The sequence below is a fragment of the Nomia melanderi genome, chromosome 4 (assembly GCF_051020985.1).
Source record: "Nomia melanderi isolate GNS246 chromosome 4, iyNomMela1, whole genome shotgun sequence".
NCBI classification, from domain to species: Eukaryota; Metazoa; Arthropoda; class Insecta; order Hymenoptera; family Halictidae; genus Nomia; species Nomia melanderi.
The window spans coordinates 10,952,947-10,973,882 of NC_135002.1; the positions used below are offsets into that span (position 1 = coordinate 10,952,947).

At 29.7% G+C, this 20,936-nt stretch overlaps 4 protein-coding genes across 15 annotated transcripts; 2 read left to right on the top strand and 2 right to left on the bottom strand.

Annotated features, from left to right (window-relative positions):
• Positions 1-36: 36 nt before the first annotated feature.
• On the bottom strand, positions 37-2,004 carry LOC116429591 (uncharacterized). 5 transcript variants are annotated; one of them, XM_076367015.1, is made up of 4 exons: positions 1,565-2,004; positions 867-1,260; positions 650-790; positions 37-573 (listed from the first exon to the last, which is right to left on the bottom strand). In XM_076367015.1, the coding sequence occupies exons 2-4, from the start codon at positions 1,224-1,226 to the stop codon at positions 283-285; spliced, it is 792 nt and encodes a 263-aa protein (XP_076223130.1). In that variant the 5' UTR covers positions 1,227-1,260; positions 1,565-2,004; the 3' UTR covers positions 37-282. The 5 variants fall into 5 exon arrangements, with proteins under 5 accessions (XP_076223130.1, XP_031838560.1, XP_031838558.1 ...); XM_031982700.2 differs by lacking the exon at positions 1,565-2,004 and adding an exon at positions 1,382-1,552; XM_031982698.2 differs by having other exon boundaries at positions 38-573; positions 867-1,381.
• Positions 2,005-2,114: 110 nt separating this feature from the next.
• Rnmt (RNA guanine-7 methyltransferase) lies at positions 2,115-4,431 on the top strand. Its single transcript, XM_031982694.2, has 6 exons — positions 2,115-2,566; positions 2,676-2,926; positions 3,046-3,227; positions 3,305-3,514; positions 3,585-3,790; positions 3,870-4,431. The coding sequence occupies exons 1-6, from the start codon at positions 2,341-2,343 to the stop codon at positions 3,944-3,946; spliced, it is 1,152 nt and encodes a 383-aa protein (XP_031838554.1). The 5' UTR covers positions 2,115-2,340; the 3' UTR covers positions 3,947-4,431.
• Positions 4,432-4,847: 416 nt separating this feature from the next.
• Top1 (DNA topoisomerase 1) lies at positions 4,848-12,822 on the top strand. 3 transcript variants are annotated; one of them, XM_031982674.2, is made up of 12 exons: positions 4,848-5,051; positions 5,324-5,369; positions 5,945-6,332; positions 6,418-6,737; positions 6,806-6,960; positions 7,049-7,255; positions 7,329-7,490; positions 7,568-7,659; positions 8,083-9,056; positions 9,145-9,595; positions 9,666-9,815; positions 9,890-12,822. In XM_031982674.2, the coding sequence occupies exons 1-12, from the start codon at positions 5,010-5,012 to the stop codon at positions 9,990-9,992; spliced, it is 3,090 nt and encodes a 1,029-aa protein (XP_031838534.1). In that variant the 5' UTR covers positions 4,848-5,009; the 3' UTR covers positions 9,993-12,822. The 3 variants fall into 3 exon arrangements, with proteins under 3 accessions (XP_031838534.1, XP_031838535.1, XP_031838536.1); XM_031982675.2 differs by lacking the exons at positions 4,848-5,051; positions 5,324-5,369; positions 5,945-6,332; ... (3 more) ...; positions 7,329-7,490; positions 7,568-7,659 and adding an exon at positions 7,696-7,959; XM_031982676.2 differs by lacking the exons at positions 4,848-5,051; positions 5,324-5,369; positions 5,945-6,332; ... (3 more) ...; positions 7,329-7,490; positions 7,568-7,659 and adding an exon at positions 7,696-7,950.
• On the bottom strand, positions 9,143-20,553 carry mxt (Eukaryotic translation initiation factor mextil). Of its 6 annotated transcripts, none has more exons than XM_031982678.2 (11): positions 20,442-20,553; positions 19,075-19,193; positions 18,817-18,957; positions 18,533-18,702; positions 18,269-18,461; positions 17,948-18,019; positions 17,074-17,134; positions 16,712-16,997; positions 16,231-16,483; positions 16,028-16,149; positions 9,143-14,630 (listed from the first exon to the last, which is right to left on the bottom strand). In XM_031982678.2, the coding sequence occupies exons 2-11, from the start codon at positions 19,181-19,183 to the stop codon at positions 14,526-14,528; spliced, it is 1,512 nt and encodes a 503-aa protein (XP_031838538.1). In that variant the 5' UTR covers positions 19,184-19,193; positions 20,442-20,553; the 3' UTR covers positions 9,143-14,525. The 6 variants fall into 6 exon arrangements, with proteins under 6 accessions (XP_031838538.1, XP_031838539.1, XP_031838540.1 ...); XM_031982679.2 differs by lacking the exon at positions 20,442-20,553 and adding an exon at positions 20,025-20,184; XM_031982680.2 differs by lacking the exon at positions 20,442-20,553 and adding an exon at positions 19,574-19,980.
• Between the last annotated feature and the right edge of the window lie 383 nt (positions 20,554-20,936).

Sequence of the window (20,936 nt, forward strand, 5' to 3'; positions counted from 1 at the left end):
TTTTTATACATTTAATAATTGAAATACTTATCTTGTAATAATGTTTGAGTATAATACTATGTTCATAAAGAAAACTAAAAGATAATATTTCACTACTTAATCTTAGCAGGAAAATCACTTGAAATTATTACCACTTTAGGTGATATAATAATATGATTAATAAAGAAGTATTACTAAATTTGATTTGTTTCAAAATATATGTCCCTTAATACTTCCTCACTCAATTTGATTTACATCATTCATTTACATGTAAGTATTCTTTGGGCATAATTATTGCATATCTCATACATGTATATTAGAATCTCTGTGAAGATTTCCCAATTGTGCTTCAAACAGAATGTCACTTAATAATTTCTCAGCTATAATTCTTTGGTCTAATCTCATATTTCTAAGTTTTGCTGCTACATTTCGTCCAATTGCATCAAACTCATCTTCCATTACGAATGAGTTGTTATGTGATATTTTTAAAAGATCAGTAGATTCACCTTCTTCAGATTTACGTCTTCGACTTAATGGAGATTCTGTCCATTCATTTGTCTGATCATAAGTTTCGTCATTCCCTGGTTGATACTCCTAAAAATAAATATAATTTTTATTTTTACGAATTTTTTATTTCTATTCCATATGATTTTACAATTAATATCCTTACAGTTTTGTAACATTTTCTATATCCTCGTTTTGTTTTAACCAGTTCTGGACACTTATCAGCTGACAAGTCTATATATACCATTGCAGGTTTCCTTTGATTTGATTTACATTTAATTTTATCAACCATAAATGGGTGTACCCTCTGCAGAACACTTAAATTAATGAACATAAAGTCACTAAATTGAAATTTAAATATTTTAGATATTAAAATGTCTTACTTTAATGTGGCTTAAAAAATTTCCTGTGGACTTTAAATTTCCATTTAAGTGTTTTTGGCACTGTAAACATCGTACAGTAACATTGGTATCTTCTACTCTAATTACTGTAAAAAATTCTCCGTCAAGAATAGCTGGTAATCGTATTGGAGTAAGTGTCATGCTCTGTTGAGTATTTGATTGAATCTGTGAAATCTGATTAGGTTGATCTTGATGTTGTTGTTGTTGTTGTGAATCTTGCTGTTGTTGATGCAACGTAGGAGTTTCATGATTTTCTTGATTTTCTACTTCAATACTTTGAGAAGAACTTTGTTCGTTCACTGTTTGTGATATTTCTCGTTGTTGATTTGTAGCATCGATCATACATGTGTCAAAAGATTCAATCTTTGTTTCATACCTTGGTGCAGGGAATGAATCCATGATCTTGTGATACATGTAAAATTCACTCTAACAAGTAAGTCAAGCAAAATATTTAAAAATTTAATAAATAAATTTTACATATAAAATACTTTAAATACCTGTAAAGAAATGGTAAACCATAATTTTTACTGACAATAAAATAAAATACTATTGTTTATCTTGGTTTCTTATTGAATTTTAGATAAGCAATTAGATAAGGATGTCATGCACATAACAAATCTAGATCAGATAATAGATGAGACAGTGTACTAGAAGTAAAAGAAATTTCAGTGTTTACATACCAACTTCATAAAATGAAGCTATTTTAAAGTAACATATACATTTTTTCTCATATATTGTAAAATATTTTCCCAATAATTAAATTTTTGGTCCATCTCTTCAAATAGAATGAATTCACCGCTGAAGGCTTAAAAGCTATTATGAGATATATGTGTACAAAATGAAATACTTGGCAGCACTGGAGTAAATAAACAGAACAATAAACTTTTATCAATATTTAGACACATTTTTACATGTAATTAATGAATTTTATTAAAGAATTAGCGTATATATCTTTTGCCAGATGAATTTTTACAACAAATATATCATTTCTGTATGTTGAATGTATTTGTTCTTCACTCTTTACATCATTTCCATATAATAATAATTTCTTATAAAAAGAATTTTATATAAATGATTAAGACACACGTCACATGCAACTTAAAAGAATAATGAACAATACTGCTATGGTATTACAACATTTAATTAATCTTTATAGGTTGTAGGGTAATTTTATAAAATATGTATTATGTTGTCAGCATTGATAATAGCGGTTCGCTGCATTAGAAATAAATTAACGTGTATTATAGGCGCTGCGATCACTATTGTTACAACGTGTACATGTATTACAACGCGTTTTGAGTGTATTGTTACAATTATTATTTGTTTCTATTTAAACTTGGAACACTGTAATGTTTCGTATAAGAGTATTTATAGTGCAATATCCTTTGGTGCATTCAAGCTTTTATTAAGGCGATATATGAACTAAAATTTTCACGAAATTATTTCTTACACTAAGATGTTTGCTACCCGTGCCGGAAAAAGCACGGAGGCTTCAGAATCATCTGAAGTAGTAAAATATCAACCTGAACTAAAAAAACGAACCACAGAACCACAAAAATGCAATGCAGTATTAGTTGCAAAACATTATAACTCGTTAGAAGATAAAGGTGTCTCGATCAGAAACCAAAGTCGTATCTTATACATGAGAAACTTTAATAACTGGATTAAGAGCATGCTAATATGTAAGATTCCGATTCTTATATATTCTTATATTTATACATATACATATTTTTAATACATACACAGAATAAAATGTTCAATAATCTATAATAGAAGAAATTTACATTACAGCCGAATATATTACTAAGCAAGATAAAGTACATGGATCTTCTCTAAGAGTATTAGATATTTGTTGTGGAAAAGGAGGAGATTTAATCAAATGGATGAAAGTAAATGTAACGCATGTGGTTTGTGCTGATTTAGCTCAAACATCTATTGAACAATGTCAACAACGATATAATGACATGTTCAATAGAAATTCTAATAAAAGAGGATTCGATCCTATATTCACTGCTGAATTTATAGCAGCTGACTGTACAAAGGTATTTGCTCCTATACATCTTTAATAGTTGAATATTAAATACATTAAAAAAACATATTTTTATATGTACTTTCATCTTATATCTTATCTATGAAAGTTGACTATAAAAAAGAGTTTCAGGTTCGTTTAAGAGAAAAATATAAGGATCCTAGTATACAGTTTGATTTGGTTAGTTGTCAATTTGCGTTACACTATAGTTTTGAGACATTACAACAGGCGGAATGTATGATGAGAAATGTAAGCGAATGTCTCAAACCAGGAGGCTACTTCATTGGAACTATTCCAGATACATACGATTTAGTGTATGTACATTTTTAATACACTAGTAATTGTGTATATATATTAAGTTTGCAACCTTTATTTTTTTATCTTCCACCAGTTCTAGATGGCAGAAATCTGATGGTAATAAGATTGAAAATGAGGTTTATAGCATAGAATTTTTATGTGATAAAAAAATGCCTCCACTCTTTGGTGCTAAATACAATTTTCATCTAGAAGGTGTTGTCAATTGTCCAGAGTTTCTTGTTCATATACCTACACTTTGTAAATTGGCTTCAAAATATTGTTTAGAATTAGTGAAATTTGAAAGGTAAAAACAAGTATTAATAAATTTATATAAATAAGATTGCATAAAATAATCATTATGTATTAATTAACAGATTTGATAATTATTATGAACGTATGAAAAACGAAGGTAGATCATTACTCAGCAAAATGCATGCTTTAGAAACTTATCCACCATTTCATGGTGTGCCACTTCTTGGTCACTCTACACAAGACTACCAACATGCAGTACAGTATATGCAAACTTTGCCAGACCATCGTAAAATCGGTACTTTATCAAAACCAGAATGGGAAGTTATTTGTTAGTATACAAAAATAATTTAATTCTTGCATAAAAATTATTATTAATTCTATTCTAATATTAATTATTTTACTTTTAGCACTGTATGCTGTATTTGCTTTTAAAAAAACGAAGATAACGAGTAATGAAGAAAAATTGGAAAGTGTGAAGTCATAGAAATTAAGAACTATTTAGGAATTAAAAATATTAGGGATAGTTTGACAATGAATTTAAACAATTTTAGTAATTGACTTTGCATTGTACAAGCTAGTCTGTTGCTATAGAGTTACATGTACCTGTAACTATAGTATACAGTAAATGATATTTTACATAATTTTTTTTTTAATAAATTTCAAACATCACATATATGTATTATATATTTTCATCTGTACGACTGTATAAAATATAATTTATAAAAATTGTTATATAAAGGTGGAACTAAATCAATTTACTTATGCAATAATTTTGAATACATTCATGTAAAACCTACAGAATCTCATTTGTTAGATAAGATTAATATTTATTAGATAACGTTGATATTAATTTTATAAAACTATAATTTTGCAGTTTTTTCTATATTCAATTTTCTGTTTAAAAATGTATTTAAACCATTGTATCAGAACATTTTGTAGAATGCAATAAAATATAAAGCAAGTACATTATGATGATAATAAACAGTTTTTATTTCACCATCATAAAATTAGTATTTAATTTGTCGAAGTAATACAAATTAATTTATTTAACATACACGCACGTTCGGTTTCGATACTATTCGATTTCAACTTATGACATTGTTTAGCCACAGTCCAAGTTCGTGACATGTGTATACAAAATTTGTGAACACCTCGAAATTAGAACGAAATTTACCAATGTTAAAATACCCGCTTATACTTCAATAAATATTTGTTTTTAATGATTTTTAGCGAAATTGTGCGTGTTATGTTTGCGTTTAACATCGCTGGGACGAAGCATGAACGAATAAACAGTTACAATTTGCGGGGCGAAGGGTTATATTGGGAATCGAAGAGGCGGAGTCAATGGGACGCATGCGCAGTTAGATATTTTTGATACTTAGACTGGGTTTCCTATACGCTCTAAGCGTTGGCTCGGTCTGCAGTCTCGCGCGGAGTGTATAGTCGAGTAGTGGCCGACTGGTGTGTGTGTTCCCACTTCTCTTTACTTCCCTCGCTTCTGTTAGACCTCGCGTTACCAGAGTCTATCAGTCGCGTTTGTACAAGAAATGGAGCTCGAGCAGCCAACAGCGCATACGAATTCCGATCCAGTAAGTATCTATTCCGTATCTATTCGGCTCGGTGCGTTCACCCACGTGCATAGTTTTTTGAAATTTCTCTTTAAAAGACCGCTTTCCTCTTGAATGCAAGGCATAGCCGCGGACGCGAAATTTTTCTAAGTCCCAAAATGGCGTCTGCGACTAAGTCCTACCTGGCTCGCTTCGCATCGCCAGACGTTAAGTCCAATAGTAGAACGAGCATTTATATACAATACGTCGCTCTTAATAAGGCAACATTTTAATGCAAATTTCATCGTTCTCAGGAAAGAAAGACCAAGGAGATCAACAATGCAACTGGGAATCACAACGGTAAGCCGTTTATATGTGTAGTTTAACATACGTGTTCTGATATAGATGAGATTGGAACTTTGCAGCAGCAAATGCAAAGTTCGACGCGACTGTTAGAGAGTTGAGGCTGCCAACAACCCGACCGGCCTGACACGTGTTTTGATTCTGGCCAAGTGTCTGAACAATCTGTGATTTCTTACGATTCAAATTTTCTTTTTTTTCCTTTTTTTTCTAATTTACGTTTTTTCCCTTACGTTTTATGCTTCGAACGTTTTTTAAATTATACTTTCTTTTTTTACTTGAGAATTAATGAAACTTATTGACTAATTGATTAAGATCAGGATTCTTTGAAAAGGGTAATTTAAGAAAAATATAAAAATGAATTTGAAAATTATATGATATCACAGAAATGCATAAACATAATAAGCTACAATAATTGTAATAAATATATTGATAAATTTAAGTAATAAGTTTTTGTACAGAATTTCTTAGAATAAAATTTTAATAATTTTATAATTTTGTTTAAATAATTATTTTATGTCCTATACAATAAATTTGTTGTGTAACAAAAATATTATATTCTATAATCTTTTTAGATACTCATATAAATGGCATGTCCAATGGATTTGATAAAAAAAGAGAACATAAATCAGATCATAAGGATAAAGACAAAGAACGATCTCATAAGTCGGATCATAAAGACAAAGAGAGGAGTAAAGATAAGGATAAAAGTCATAGGAGTGAACACCGGGATAAAGACAAGGACAAACATAAACATAGTTCTAGTTCCGTTAAGGACAAAGATAAACACGATGGTAGTAACAGCAGCAAAGACAAAGATAGAAAGAGTAGTTCGTCGTCGAGTAAGGATAAAGAACATAAAAACAGTAGTTCCTCAAGCAAAGACAAAGAGAAAGATAAAAATAAGGACAGAGAACATCATCACAAATCTAGCTCCAGTTCTAGTTCCAAAGATAAAGACAGGTAAATGAAAATTACTAATTCCAGTTGTCTTTGTTATGTTTTGTCAATACGTTTTTATAAAGAATATTATTAAATATAATTATAGACATCACAGTAGTTCCAAGGATAAAGAAAGCTCTAGCAAAGACAAAGACAAGAACAAAGATCGGGACAAGGATAAACACAAGCATAGCCTGAGTTCAAGTTCACGAGACAAAGATAAAGATAAAAGTATATCCAAAGACAAGGAAAAAGAGAAGAAACATTCATCGGAAAAAGATAAGGAAAGACATTCAACATCTCATACGAATGACAAAGAAAAGCATCGCTCTGCTGACAAAGACAAGGACAAGTATAGTTTATCTAGTAAAGATAAACATCGCCATGAAAAAGATAAAGATCGCCATCGTCATGACAAAGACAAATGTTAGTTGTGATTTTGAATGGATTAGTAGTCAAACTTGATTTGTATTTTAATCTGACTTGCTTTGTAGCTAAACATAAGGAGGAAAAAGATAGAAAGGAGAAAGAAAAAGAAGATATTAAAGTGAAAGAAGAACCAATGGTTGAGCAGCCTAATCATCATATACAAGCTGGAGAGTTTCAATTTCTAAGTGTTAGTTCAATTATAAAACAAGAAATGAAAGAGGTACAATTAACTTCAGATGTTTTACTAATATAATAAAATATTCAACAGGTAGTAAATTACAATTTCAAATCAACATAATACTTTGCAGGAACCAGTTTCACAAATTGAACCAGAAGATGATGATGACAGCGGTGGTGAACAACCATTATACATTAAAGAAGAAGAGGATGAAGATGAGCCTGTTAATGAACAGGAAGCTAGTATGGATTCAACTGATGGAAATGATACAAGACTTTCAGATCTTCATAACACGACTATTAAAACTGAAGAAGAATCAGATGAAGATGTGCCTTTAGTAAGTGAGAAACATGTACATCAACTATTAGTAACTTATTCAAAAATTTAATATAAACTAAAAATTGATATAGAGTGCAAGATCTGTGGCTCCTACAAGCATTAAAAGATACTTGGAATCAGAAGAAGAAGAAGATGATATTCCTCTTTCAGCACGTAAAAAGCCTAAAAAAACTGAAACAAAAACAAAGAAGAAGAAACGAAAGCATGAAGATGATGAAGATGAAGTTGAACAAGTAATATGTTTAATTATATATTTTAATGATATTTGATATTTCATAAATTTAATAAATTTAATTAATGCCTTGAATAGAAACCAAAAAAGAAAGGTGCAAGAGCATCGAAAGGAGAAAATGCAAGTCCACGAAAGAAAAAACAAGAAGAAGAACAAGAAGTTTGGAAATGGTAAAGCTTTAATAATATTTAAAAATCCCGCGTGCATTTAGTGATTGAGGTTATGTTACATAACCTTATTTCAGTATTCCTTTAACGTTTAAGCTCTATGTAGTTCAAATTATATAGGGAAAAGATAATACAAAAAAATGAGTAACTTTAATGTTATTATAGGATAAATTTAACGATGTCTATATTTGTTGTAAGCTTTAGATTAATTTTTTCGAGAAATTTAGTCCGTAGTATTATTAATTGGAAAATCAAAGATAGGATTGAAAGTCGTCAGTTGGTACGACCTTTGAGGTTAACTGTGTTGAGTATTTTATGATTTTTTCCATTTTTATTTGCTATATTTTCTTTCACGATTATTGTACATATTATTACAGTAAAATCGACGATCAAAAATGATTAAAAATAAACAAATAATTTGCTCAGGTGGGAAGAAGAAAAAAAGAATGATGGAACAAAATGGACATTTTTGGAACACAAAGGACCAGTATTTGCACCTGCATATGATCCTCTTCCTCCTGATGTGAAGTTTTATTATGATGGTAAAGAAATGAAATTGAGTCCAGAAGCAGAGGAAGTTGCCACTTTCTATGCACGCATGTTGGATCACGATTATACTACAAAGTCTATGTTCAACAATAATTTCTTCCAAGATTGGAGGGAAGTAATGACTGACTCAGAAAGATCTAAAATAAGAGACTTAAGTAAGTGTGATTTTAAGGAAATGCATGCATATTTTATTCAAAAAAGTGAAGAGCGAAAAGCAATGACAAAGGAAGAAAAGCAAAAAATAAAGGAACAAAATGAGGAAATTCAGAAAGAATATGGTTTTTGTGTTATTGATGGGCATAAAGAGAAAATAGGAAATTTTAAAATTGAACCACCTGGTTTATTTAGAGGCCGTGGTGAACATCCTAAAATGGGTAAATTGAAAAAGAGAGTCATGCCTGAAGATATTCTTATCAACTGTTCTAAAGATTCCAACATACCAAAACCACCTTCGGGCCATAGATGGAAAGAAATTCGACATGATCCTAATGTTACATGGCTTGCTTCTTGGACTGAAAACATTCAAGGACAAGTAAAATATGTCATGCTTAATCCCTCTAGCAAACTCAAGGGAGAGAAAGATTGGCAAAAGTATGAGACTGCTAGGAAGTTAGCACAATCTATAGATAAAATTCGTGCTGAATACAAAGAAGATTGGAAGAGTAAAGAAATGCGTATAAGGCAAAGAGCTGTTGCCTTGTATTTTATAGATAAATTAGCTCTGAGAGCTGGTAATGAAAAGGACGAAGATCAAGCAGATACTGTAGGTTGTTGTTCTTTGCGAGTAGAACATATTTCATTGCATGAACAAAAGGATGGAAAGGAATATGTAGTTGTGTTTGATTTCTTAGGTATATTAATTTTCTTTTTAATCAAATTAAATAGAATATTATTCGTTTAGTTTAGTATGCACATATTTTTATATCAATGTACTTGCAGGTAAGGATTCCATAAGATACTACAATGAAGTGCCAGTAGAAAAACGTGTATTTAAAAATTTGCAACTCTTTAAGGAAAATAAATCGCCCGGTGATGATCTATTTGATCGTCTTAATACAACCGTCATGAATAAGCACTTGAATGAATTGATGGAAGGTCTTACTGCTAAAGTATTCAGAACATATAACGCGTCATGGACGCTACAGCAACAATTAGATAAATTGACAAATCCTGATGATACAGAAGCTGAAAAAATTTTATCATATAACAGAGCAAATAGAGCAGTTGCAATTTTGTGTAATCATCAACGTTCGGTACCTAAAACTCATGCAAAGTCTATGGAAAATCTTAAAGTAAAAATAGAAGCTAAGAAGGAAGCTATAGCTGAAGCAGAACTTGCTGTGAAGGATGCCAAACGTGATGCCAAGCATGGATCTGTTAAAGAAAAAGTGTAAGTTACACCTATTATTTATTTGATACTTAGAAATGAACATTATTACATTGTATGTATTTTATTACAGTGTATATGATAAAAAGAAGAAAACATTGGATAGATTAAAAGACCAGTTGACAAAATTGGAGGTCCAAGCAACGGATAAAGAGGAAAATAAAGAAATTGCATTAAGCACCTCCAAGCTGAATTATCTTGATCCTAGAATTACTGTTGCATGGTAATTTTATCTTATGCTTTCTTTACAAAGCAAAAATTTATTAGTAAAAATAAATGAGACTTGTAATATTTTAGGTGCAAGAAAAATAATGTCTCCATTGAGAAAATTTACAACAAGACTCAAAGGGATAAGTTTAGATGGGCAATAGACATGGCAGGACCGGACTACGTCTTTTAACCCTATGAAGAATTGGTTATTTTACAAGAAAATAATTCCCACTGATTGTATTTAGTGAATTTTTTGTTTTAATAATCTGAAGAAAAAATGGTATAATTTTCTATATTTACAAGATGATAAAAGCAGGAGGGTGGAGACATATTTTATATAGGACAGTGCGTTAAAAATTTTGGTGAAGACATTATAATTGATGTGTAATAACGACACATACTCATAGCTCTAGAGCTGATCGCTTAGCAATCAATGTATTAAAAATTTTAGCGGTCGCATTCGCATATAGGCGTTGTTTCAATTGACCTTATAATTATCGAACACGAAAATTGAATAGTATGACAGAACTTTAAATTCCTTAGATAGAATTTCTGATGTGTGTGAATTAAAAAATGGAAGCAAGATTCGTGGAAGTGATCTAAGTTTAGAGGACATATTTGCATTATTTCGATAGTACAAGAATTTCATGACCTCTAAATTTAGTAGTGTACACAAATTCATGGGCTGTAGCATTGTAAATAGAATTTATTCGTGAAAACTTTGCCAGCCGATGGAGAGAAAAGTGTGCGTGTATTAGGTCGATAAAAAAAATTAACGCGTCTGCCAAACGAGTAGGTAATTTTATATTTGTTTAATCTGACTTTTCTTGTAAATGTATAATATCATCAGTGGAAAGTCATTTACATCGTGCATTATAACATTCTAGAATATCTAGAATGATTAGAGTGTTGGAATCATGCGCTCTATGTAATTTTTTAGTATCAAGTTTATTGAAAACGAAATTGTGGTTAGCAAACTTAATTGGAATATATAATGCCCCAAAAAATAATTATGATATAGTGATGTATTTAAAAAGTAGATCATCGCTTTTAGCGATTTATGTTTTATAAAACAATGTTTAGATTATAATAAATGTGAACACAGTGTATCTTTAACATTTTTTTTTAAATATTTGTACACATACGAACCTTATAATCGTTATGATAAGCATCACGAAAGAAAGCTGCTGGTTTTAATGTGTTAAAACCTCACTTTTCACGCTCACTTAGCAATAAGAAATTCTAAAACAAAATTAGTTTTGTTTCAAAACTGTATGATCGATGTGATTTTAATAGATACTAAATACGTCTTTAGTAGCAAGATACACAAATCAGTTGCAATAGTTTTCAAAAATCTTAATTCTAAGAACAAAAACATATATTTGTATATGTAACTAATGGGACTCAAGTTACATATTAATCTTTGAAAATACGAAATATCTCACATTAATTTGTCACGAGCATAAGTAAAACATACTTAGAATAAATCATACTATTTATCTTGGAATGTAAAACAGCGACGAGTAATTCCCTTTCATAATTAGAAAAAACGTAAAATGTTATTGATTTTGAATATATCATAAGTATTAAGTTTACTTCCGTTTCTAATATCTTATATTCGTATTGCTGATTGCTCGTCACTGACAAAATATTCCTACGACTATGTTGTATACATACAAATATACTCGATTACTTACACCTATAATTATATATAGGTATATATACATATATATGTATATATGTATATATATGTATGTAAAATACACATACACACACATATATATATATATACATGTATATATATATAAGTATATTTTAAAAAATTACAATAACAAAATTATACGAATGTATAATCAGAATGGTGGTTCTTTAAAATCCCTACATTAACTGCACGTTAGTTTACTTTATTTATATGACATGAATTGAAGCATTTCGAAAAAGTTAAGATATTATTATGACTATTATAATCATCATCATTATTATCAAAGACCACTATTCTCACAAAACTGCCAATCATTGTACGATTAATTGTATAATTTAATAGTCTGACATGCTACAGAACCAGTTTCTCAGATTAGATATAAGTTTTGTAATATCTTAAGAGTTCCAGCTACAATTTATAATGGCTAAAGAATTTTATTTATATGAAACACACTTTACTACTGCTTAGAAGTATAAAATTTCTGTTAACTGATATTAATACTATTTTTAATTGTATCTTTTTTTTCTCCTATTGACAGCAGCGAATATTTTTTTGTGGGCAAAACTGGTACTGTGTGATAGACTGAATGTTAATTTATATAATGACATAAGTAGACTGAATTTAAGATACACATGTATGCATATGTATATCGCATTCTTAACTTACAAATTGAAATTATTTGCAATATAGGGGTTAGTAATTACATAATATTACAGATTATTAAAAAAAGAACATGCAATCAGAGAGTAGGCCTTTGATATCAAATGTTTTATGCACGTAACGTCAGATGATATAACATTTTTAACTTTTACAAATTGTGAATGGCAAAGAAACGCAATCGATATATCTAGTACAATGTGATCTGTGCACAAATTAAACGTATATGTATATTTCGGACATTACCATTTCTATACGATGCTAGAATAATAAAACTTATAACGTCGAAAAATTGGTTCGTTTATTTAACATGTTGGACGATCACTTACTAATTATAACCGAAATTTCAGTTATTAATATATTTCATATCATATTGTGTATGGAATTGAAAATAAACTTGATGTTTGTAATATCTTAAGGTGCAAGAAACATAATTAAAAAGTCATTCTGATTTTTATTCATTTATTACTAAAGAGCAAAGTACAATAATATAATTTATTACTGCAGTTAGTGGTAATAGAAATAAATTACTAATAATTTAATTAAAATAATCATGAAAATTTGTAATAAATATTAAACGATGTAAAAACTTACAAACATAACGTCCCATATGCGTGCAGTACGATTTTATTTCAAATTAAATTAAATAAATAATAAAAATTTCGCCTATTATCAATGTTTCAAGCCAGAGAAAACATTAAAAGATGTGAAATGCGAAAAAAGAAACAAAAAAACTATTAAAAAACCTAACAATAAATAAATAATTTAACGCGAAGAAGATAATATTATAGAAAGTAATTAAGAAAATGTAGAATTACATTTTCAAGTTATTGTATTCTGGCTAGTGAAACATTTTCAATAAATATTACAGCTTAACTAAAAAGGAGACATCGTAGTGTAATAAGAAATACATTGTTCAAATATATCAATAATATATATATATATTATTATTGATATATTTGATATATATATATATATCATAGAAGGCTGATAAGGCCACGACCACTGATCAATTATAATACATATTAAAACAATTTCTCGTAAAGATGTGCAACACAGAAAAATTGGTGATATGCATTATTATGAAGAAAAGATAACTAAAAGTCAAAGATTGTATTGCTTTCAGCCTTTCATCGCATTAATACATCATACTGCACATAGCATCACCGTTTTAGTATATAAAATATAAAATCTTGAGATTAAATGAAATCTTTTTTTTTGGTTATTATGTCACAGCAGAGTAATTACCAAAGTGGTAGTTCCTACTTTTAACCCTTAGCACTCCATATGATTTTGTAATCTACCAATAACTCCAAGCCGTTTTTATAGTATCTCTAGCACAAATAAAAAATGTTATATTGTAACATCTCTTAGATTTCTTTATTTTCCTTCTTAATACAAAATTTGGATGTATAGAAGATCCAGTAATCTTAGGGTAGTTCTTCTACATTTATTCATTAAAATATTTAATAGTATGTGTCATAGTGGAGCCTACAGAGTGCAAAGGGTTAAACAGGTAGACTAGATTAGGCTAAATCACTGTTTGTTTCAGTATTCTATTATTTTTGTTACACGTAACAAGAAAGTGTTACATAGAAAAAAAATGTCTTGAATGTTTATGAAAATAACATTCTAAAATGGTCAATGGTCAACTTGAACCAAAGTCCATTCTTTTATTAGTGTAATTATTGTTAACTTTTCTTTCTTTTTTTTCTTCTATTCAGAATTCGTATCTAGTACACATAATTAACAATAATATTTGTCAATAAAAATGCTATGTTATGTTTTTGAACATATTTTAAGCATACTTAATTGTCATAAGTTCTATGAGTGCAATAATTTGATCTATTATGCTAACATCGTAAAAACTGCTTATTGTCTTTAAACAAAATTTCAAAATCAACTCATGAAGCGTAAAGTGATACGTATATTTGGTATGCCGGATACCTTGTAATACGATAAGAATTATTGCAGCAGTTCGCGGGTTTAATTAAAATTAATTAGCAATGAAATCCTCTCAATTTTCAGCATACAAATGTGTAATACAAAAGCATAAATGCTTAAAAAATATGACTGTTATGTAAAGAAAATTTCAATGTAAACACATATCAATTTAAGAATATGTATAACAGATATGTATATCTGTCAGCCATTTTATATTACTGTATTTGAATTGAGCAATATTGATATCGCTCACATTCTTTTGTGAAGGTTTGTTAACGTTTGTATATTCTGTTCATTGACGAACAAACATTATACTCAACTTTTTTAAATGTATCACAATACATCGAAATAAAAACCGATGTAAAGATTAATATTAATACATACGATTTCACGAAGATCGAAAATGTTAAATTCTCAGCTTCATTCCGGATCAGTTTCCCCTTCTCCGATTGGCAAAACCGTAACAAGACCAGCAGCTGCTACTTTAGCTTTATATGCTTCCGGTTCGAACCAGCGAATCGGTGTCTGTTAAATAAAGTCATAATTATTTTATAAAATTAATGATAATGTCATATAAGAAAATATATTGATGAATTACTTTACCTTCGTGTGGTGTTATAAGCAGCATGCTTTGGATTTATAAAGCAAGTGTTAAATGATTTATAAGCATGCCTTCTTAATATAAAATCGTAGTTTTAAAGTCAATTTATTTAAAAAAGAAATTTATTATGGTTTTTGTTGAAACGCTGGTACTACACGATATTTAAAAATACAATCAATAAAAACAGTTTATTATCTTATCGAAATTTCACGAAATTGTACAATAATATTTGCATAATTTCTTACATCGCGTGTAAAATTTAATGCTTTCCTCATGTGATACTTAAAGATAATTTAAAAAATACGAACAGTCATAACTACTTTATGTTCATTTAATAATAAATTATATAACTATTCAAACAATTAATATTACATATGAAATGTAAAAAAACAAATATATAAGAACATAAAAAATCAAGTCTCATAACATAATACATTTTATCCATTTTCAGTTGTTTAGTCTATCTCTAGTTAACCACGCCTTTATCTAATAACACAAAACAACGTTGAGATCTGTACCAATTTAACAACATAAAGTGGAAAAACATACTTAAAAACAGTTTCTTGTATCTGAATAGTATTGCAATGTAATTACAGAAAAACAGACGTATTGTACTCATACAATATATACCATTAATATAAATAATATTTATATAAATAAGATAAATAATATTTATATTAATATTAATATAAACACTAATACTTTGTATTAGTACAACTCGAATCAAAGTTATCTTAAAATATAAAGTTATTAAATAATAAAAATTTTATCTTATACATGTATATAATAAATTTATAATATAATACTGATAACACAAAGACTTTTTGGTAAGTTTTAAATACATGTAAACTAATCTGTGGTAGTAACAAGAGATCTTTGGTTTAAGTACATATCGTCTCGCATATAAATCTGCTAGCGCATGCTTTAATGAACGTGATATTTAGAGCATCAACTTTGTAACTTAATATTAACCAAGGAAATTAATAGTTACTGAATTTTCATATTTTTATCACAACCATCTCTTACCGACGCAAGAAATTTTTTCCTAGCAGATCTTATCCTATCACTATTCTTTGTCTTTAATATCATAGAAATCAATAATATCCCAATATGAGTATTATAAAGATATAACAGAAATATAACAGTAATTTTAGTATTAGCACATTTGTCGGGAACAAATTATATAACTCAGAAACACAGTTAACTTTAGGACGAGTATCATTAATTTCGAGGCATTAAAGTGCAGATCAACGCGAAAGAAATATTAGTAAGTAACACTGTTGCATATCAGGTGATTAGCATTCGTATCACATCGCTGTACCTTGCGAACTATGTTGGGACACTCCTTCTGAATACGAGCCCAATCCGCAGGCGGTCGCTTAGCATAAGGACCTGTTGAACACAGCAACAAAAACTCGTACGTGAGTTCTCGAACTTCTGGAACTAAATAAACATCTGATTAAATACTGTTTATAGACCTTAAAGTAAATGGTTTCAGAATTGAACCGTATCCGAGACGATTACCTTCCTGAGTCGAAGGATTTGTTTCAGAAATTATACGAGGTTTATAAGTTTCTTCGCTTTCCGAAGTGGCTGAACTATCCATATTTAATTCTCGGCTTATTTCATTAGCATTGCTTGATATCAATGATGTTTTTTGCGTGTTGGAAGACGAGATTGAATAAGGAGATTCTTCTTCGAAATTGAAGAATTCTATACCACTCGTGAAGTTTTCAGAATCTCCTAAGAAATATTCATCCAAAACCAGCTTCGCAGTCTATTATACATGTAGTGATTCGTATTAAAATATATTCTATAATTATTTATTTTATAAGGGTTATCGAACAAGATAAGTCTACGGCCGAAATAAATGTTGACTGCTATTATAATTAATAATTTATATGCAGTATATTCATTGTTTTTTTTAATGTTAAATAGAAAAAATACAGTTATTTTAGCTGTAGACTTTTGCTTGTAGATATTTAAAATGAGAAAAAATTATTACCCTAACAAGATCTAGATTACTTCCTGTGATTTTCAGGGATTGATTACCAACTGTAACTGTATATTTATATTCGCCTATACTGGCGTCGTTGGTGGAGAAGCTGTGGAGGAGCGAACGTACACGAGAATTTTGTTGCTGATGTTGTAGTCGGTTGCTTTCATCTGATGCACTGCTATTTAGCGAAGAACTAGAACCTCCCATAGCTCCCTTTTCTCCTCCACCTTGCTCCAATCTCACCGGCGATGCATTTCGTTGAATCGTATCTTTTATCAAGTCCTTCGCATAACTGTTACAATAATATAGGACGTATATAATAAATATCGAGAAAATATTATATTGAAATAAAGAGATATTAAACTTACTGTATCTTGTCCTCGGAAGTACCCGTGATTTGGACAAGTCGTTCTTTGGCTCCAGGGTTTACTACAAAAAAGGATCATATTAGTTCCACGTGTTTTTAATTGGCATAAAACTTTGTCGTAATTAAAGTTTATTTCATAAAAATTGTTTGTATTGTGGTTAATATGTAATATATAAATATATAGACACTTTCCAAACATTTCAAGGCAAATTATTTGTGAATTAAAACATTAATAACATCAGTATTAATTGTAGACGAGTTTATCTGTAAAAGAAAAATAATTTAATCTTTAAGAGCATTTGAAACAGTAAGCAATTATAAGCAATAAATTATTGGTATTAAACATGTAAAATGCTATTCATAACAGTTTGTATGTATTTAAATGTTTCTAAATAAGCTGTAAATGCAATGCATGGTATAGTTAGTGATAATCACATAGTAATAATAAGAATTGCACAATAAAAAAATTAAATGAGCAATTAAACTTTTAAAGCTCAAGCAGGATAACTTCAATCATTTCTGTGTAAGGATTTATTTACTAATTAACGAAAATAACAAAAAGTGTTTCATGCAAGTATAATTAAAATACACGTTAAAACATAAATTAAATATCAATATGTACGTATGTATGTATGTATGTATGCGCACGCGTGTGTGTATATACTGTCTAATAAAATACATTTTCAATCTTATATTGTATTTTATGTAATTTAAATTGAAAAATTAAGTATTTTATTTTTATTATTTGCAAAATGTAACTTTTGTTGTAATGAGAATATTAGGATATATAACAGACATTTAAAAAGTAAACAATTGGTTATTTTTTAAATGCATGAGCATAATGCTATCAAGCCATCTGCAAATTATTTGTTTACCTCGCTGGAAGGAGATGATTGTCTGGCTGAGCTCTTCGATCATGTGAACCCGCCGCCCTTTTATTCCCATCACTGTATTTTTGTGCAAATAATTTAGAAGTAGGAAAACAATACTTACTACATATAATAGATATGAAAAACATGATGTGAGACGCATTAAAAAATAGAACTAAAGACATAGTGCGCGACAACTTAAAATTAAATTAAACGATTAAGACACCAAGAAACTATGCCACTACAACATTTTACAAAGACTTATATGACCTTTCTATTACAGTATAAATATCAATATTCTATTAAGAATAATTTAATTGTCTTTACCTTTGCCAGAATCACTGTTACGTATAACAACTTCATCTTTGCAGTAATTTTTCCCAGGAATACGAGTAGGTTTAACAAACTTGCCGCTATTTTTTATCACTTCACCAGGACCCAAGATTGGCGCCATAGTGGGTGAAGACATTGCCAAGGGAGATGATAATACATTTGTAGGTGTGTCAGGAATTGCTTCTGTCTATTAACATTATACAAGCGTTTATAGAAAACATTTACTTCATAGTGTGATGAAAGCAGAAATCAACGTACACTATCCAAATGTGATAATTTCTGTGTATAATACACATCCATAGAATCTGTATGACGCCACTGCTTAGCTCTTAACTCTATAAGTTCCAGCAGGTGAACCCTAGTCGTCAGATCTAGTTTTTCGTCCTGACTTCCATTTCTAATTGCCACAAAAGCTCTATCCAGCTGATCTGCACATTAACTCAGTATTACTAAGAAAAATGTTGAACTATTTGCATTTCAATTGACTTATACTTCTATTACAAAAATGATAGAAACAGAATACGCGTTGTTTAATTTAATACCTTTGTAAATAGCTTCTAATTGATGAGCACAAAGTTTTAGATGATTACACATTGTAATCACATTCATTTGCAGCGTTCGATCATGGAAGCCATTGGTTAGTTGCATTGCAACGTTGTCGATTAAGGACACTATGTCCTCCACTACCAAATATAATTGTTAAACTTAATAAATATGAAATATTTATATAATAATAACAGTATTCTAAACAAACGAATAAAACATCTTATTCTACTGTATGTATATAAGTTGAAAATTACTAGTCGTAATCCGCCCATCGACGGTCGAGTGGCGTTGATTAAGCTTAAGCGGCCGAGGTTTTTCGATTTTCTTGATGGTTCGAGCTCTGTTTAATTGCGTTGCGGCCATTGTATGTAATCTTAAAAAAATAAAGTAACGAATAATTATTTCCTGAATGAAGATTAAAAACATGAAGCTATTAAAACCATATTGAGTCTAACAATCATAAATTTCAAATGAATATGCTTTCACGTATTTAGAAAGTCTATAGTCCAAACGACTTCACCGGGAACGTATAACAAGCAATAAAACGATAAATACGCGTTTTTCTAACCGATTTCTCTTCAAACACAGCAACAATTTTTTGTCACTCCTACGTGCATTAACGAAGCAGGTATTCAAATGACTACTGAATTAATATGTATGCAATTATTATGTGCATTCTTGATGACTTTCGACCATTTTAAAATTAATACTCTTTCAAAAAATGTATTTGAATGAGTATAACTATTCACTTACTTGAATATTAAAAAAACTTAAATTGTTATAATATATATTCGTCACAGAAGTTGTTCGAAAACCGCGCGGTGTTGTTATTACTAAAATTTATTTTACTCTATACAGTTTCAAATAAAACCAATGACCAACTTTGTCCGCTCGATTAAAATAAATTACATTCGTTTCAGTTTTAAAATACTTTGATCACTTTGAAAAGAGCAATCTCCGAAACTCTCGATATATAGTTCTGCGCCGCGGGTGATTTAAAAATAACTACGGTAAAGAGGGTGTTTTGCGAAGAAAATAATGACCCACGACGAACGAAGGCAAGAACACACAAGTATTTAGTACTTCAATTTGAATTTGAACAATGTTCATTAGATGTGCTGGGGATGGTGCAAATCTCAGAACCTTAACAATGGCAGGTCATTTTACCGTAGTCTCGTAGCGATAAAAATAATTTATACGGTACCCATGTGAGCGCCTCTGGCACTTTCGACATCTTGTACAGTACGTTGGACGAAGACAGAAAACACACGAGGAACAAAGACAGGTAATAAGCAAAAGAAAGGAGAAAACTAGAGTGGGGAGAAGAAGGGCGGAAGACTGAAAAGTGCGAACGAAAGATAAAGAATAATTATGTTGAACACTCAAGTTCGAATGGTTTCCAGATCACAGGAGAAATGACACAAATACAATGGCTTGCTTATGAATTACGCGAGACCAATTAATTAACGCGTTTCGCTTTGACATAAAATCCGAAATCGTAGAAGCTAAAAGATATATGTATATCATGCTGCTCAAACGTTTGATACCTGGTATTTCATATGTTACTGTACTTGTCATTGATTGTTTACACTTGAATTTTTATCGTGAAAGAGTAACTTACCACCACGTCGGCCGTGCCACGGATCAACGACAGGCAGACCGTCCGAAAGAAATCGGTCAGATGTGTCGTTGACATATGTTATGAAGGTGTACCCGAGTGCCTTAAATTTTAGATTATAGTGCCAACGCAGCCTTTAAAAATAACTAGCGAACAAATTAGCGTTTTCTTTTTTTTTAGTACAAATTTGTGTACTTTTGAATTATAATGAAGGATAAATATAAAAAAAACCTATTTTTGGCTAACTAGTTTCGTAAAATGTAATTCTTGATTGTTTTTGTCACTTAAGTTATTAACATTGACTAGAATTTTGTATGCCAATATAAAAATGAATATTGTTGTCAAAAATTTTTTACATTTCAAAGTCTATTTTTTAAAAATAGTATTTAAATATTTTATTTTATTTTAATTCTGGACTAGAAGGATTTCCCAAGTAAATCAATAATTGACATTGAAAACATTTTATTCAGTCAGTAAGAAGCATTCTACATGATGATG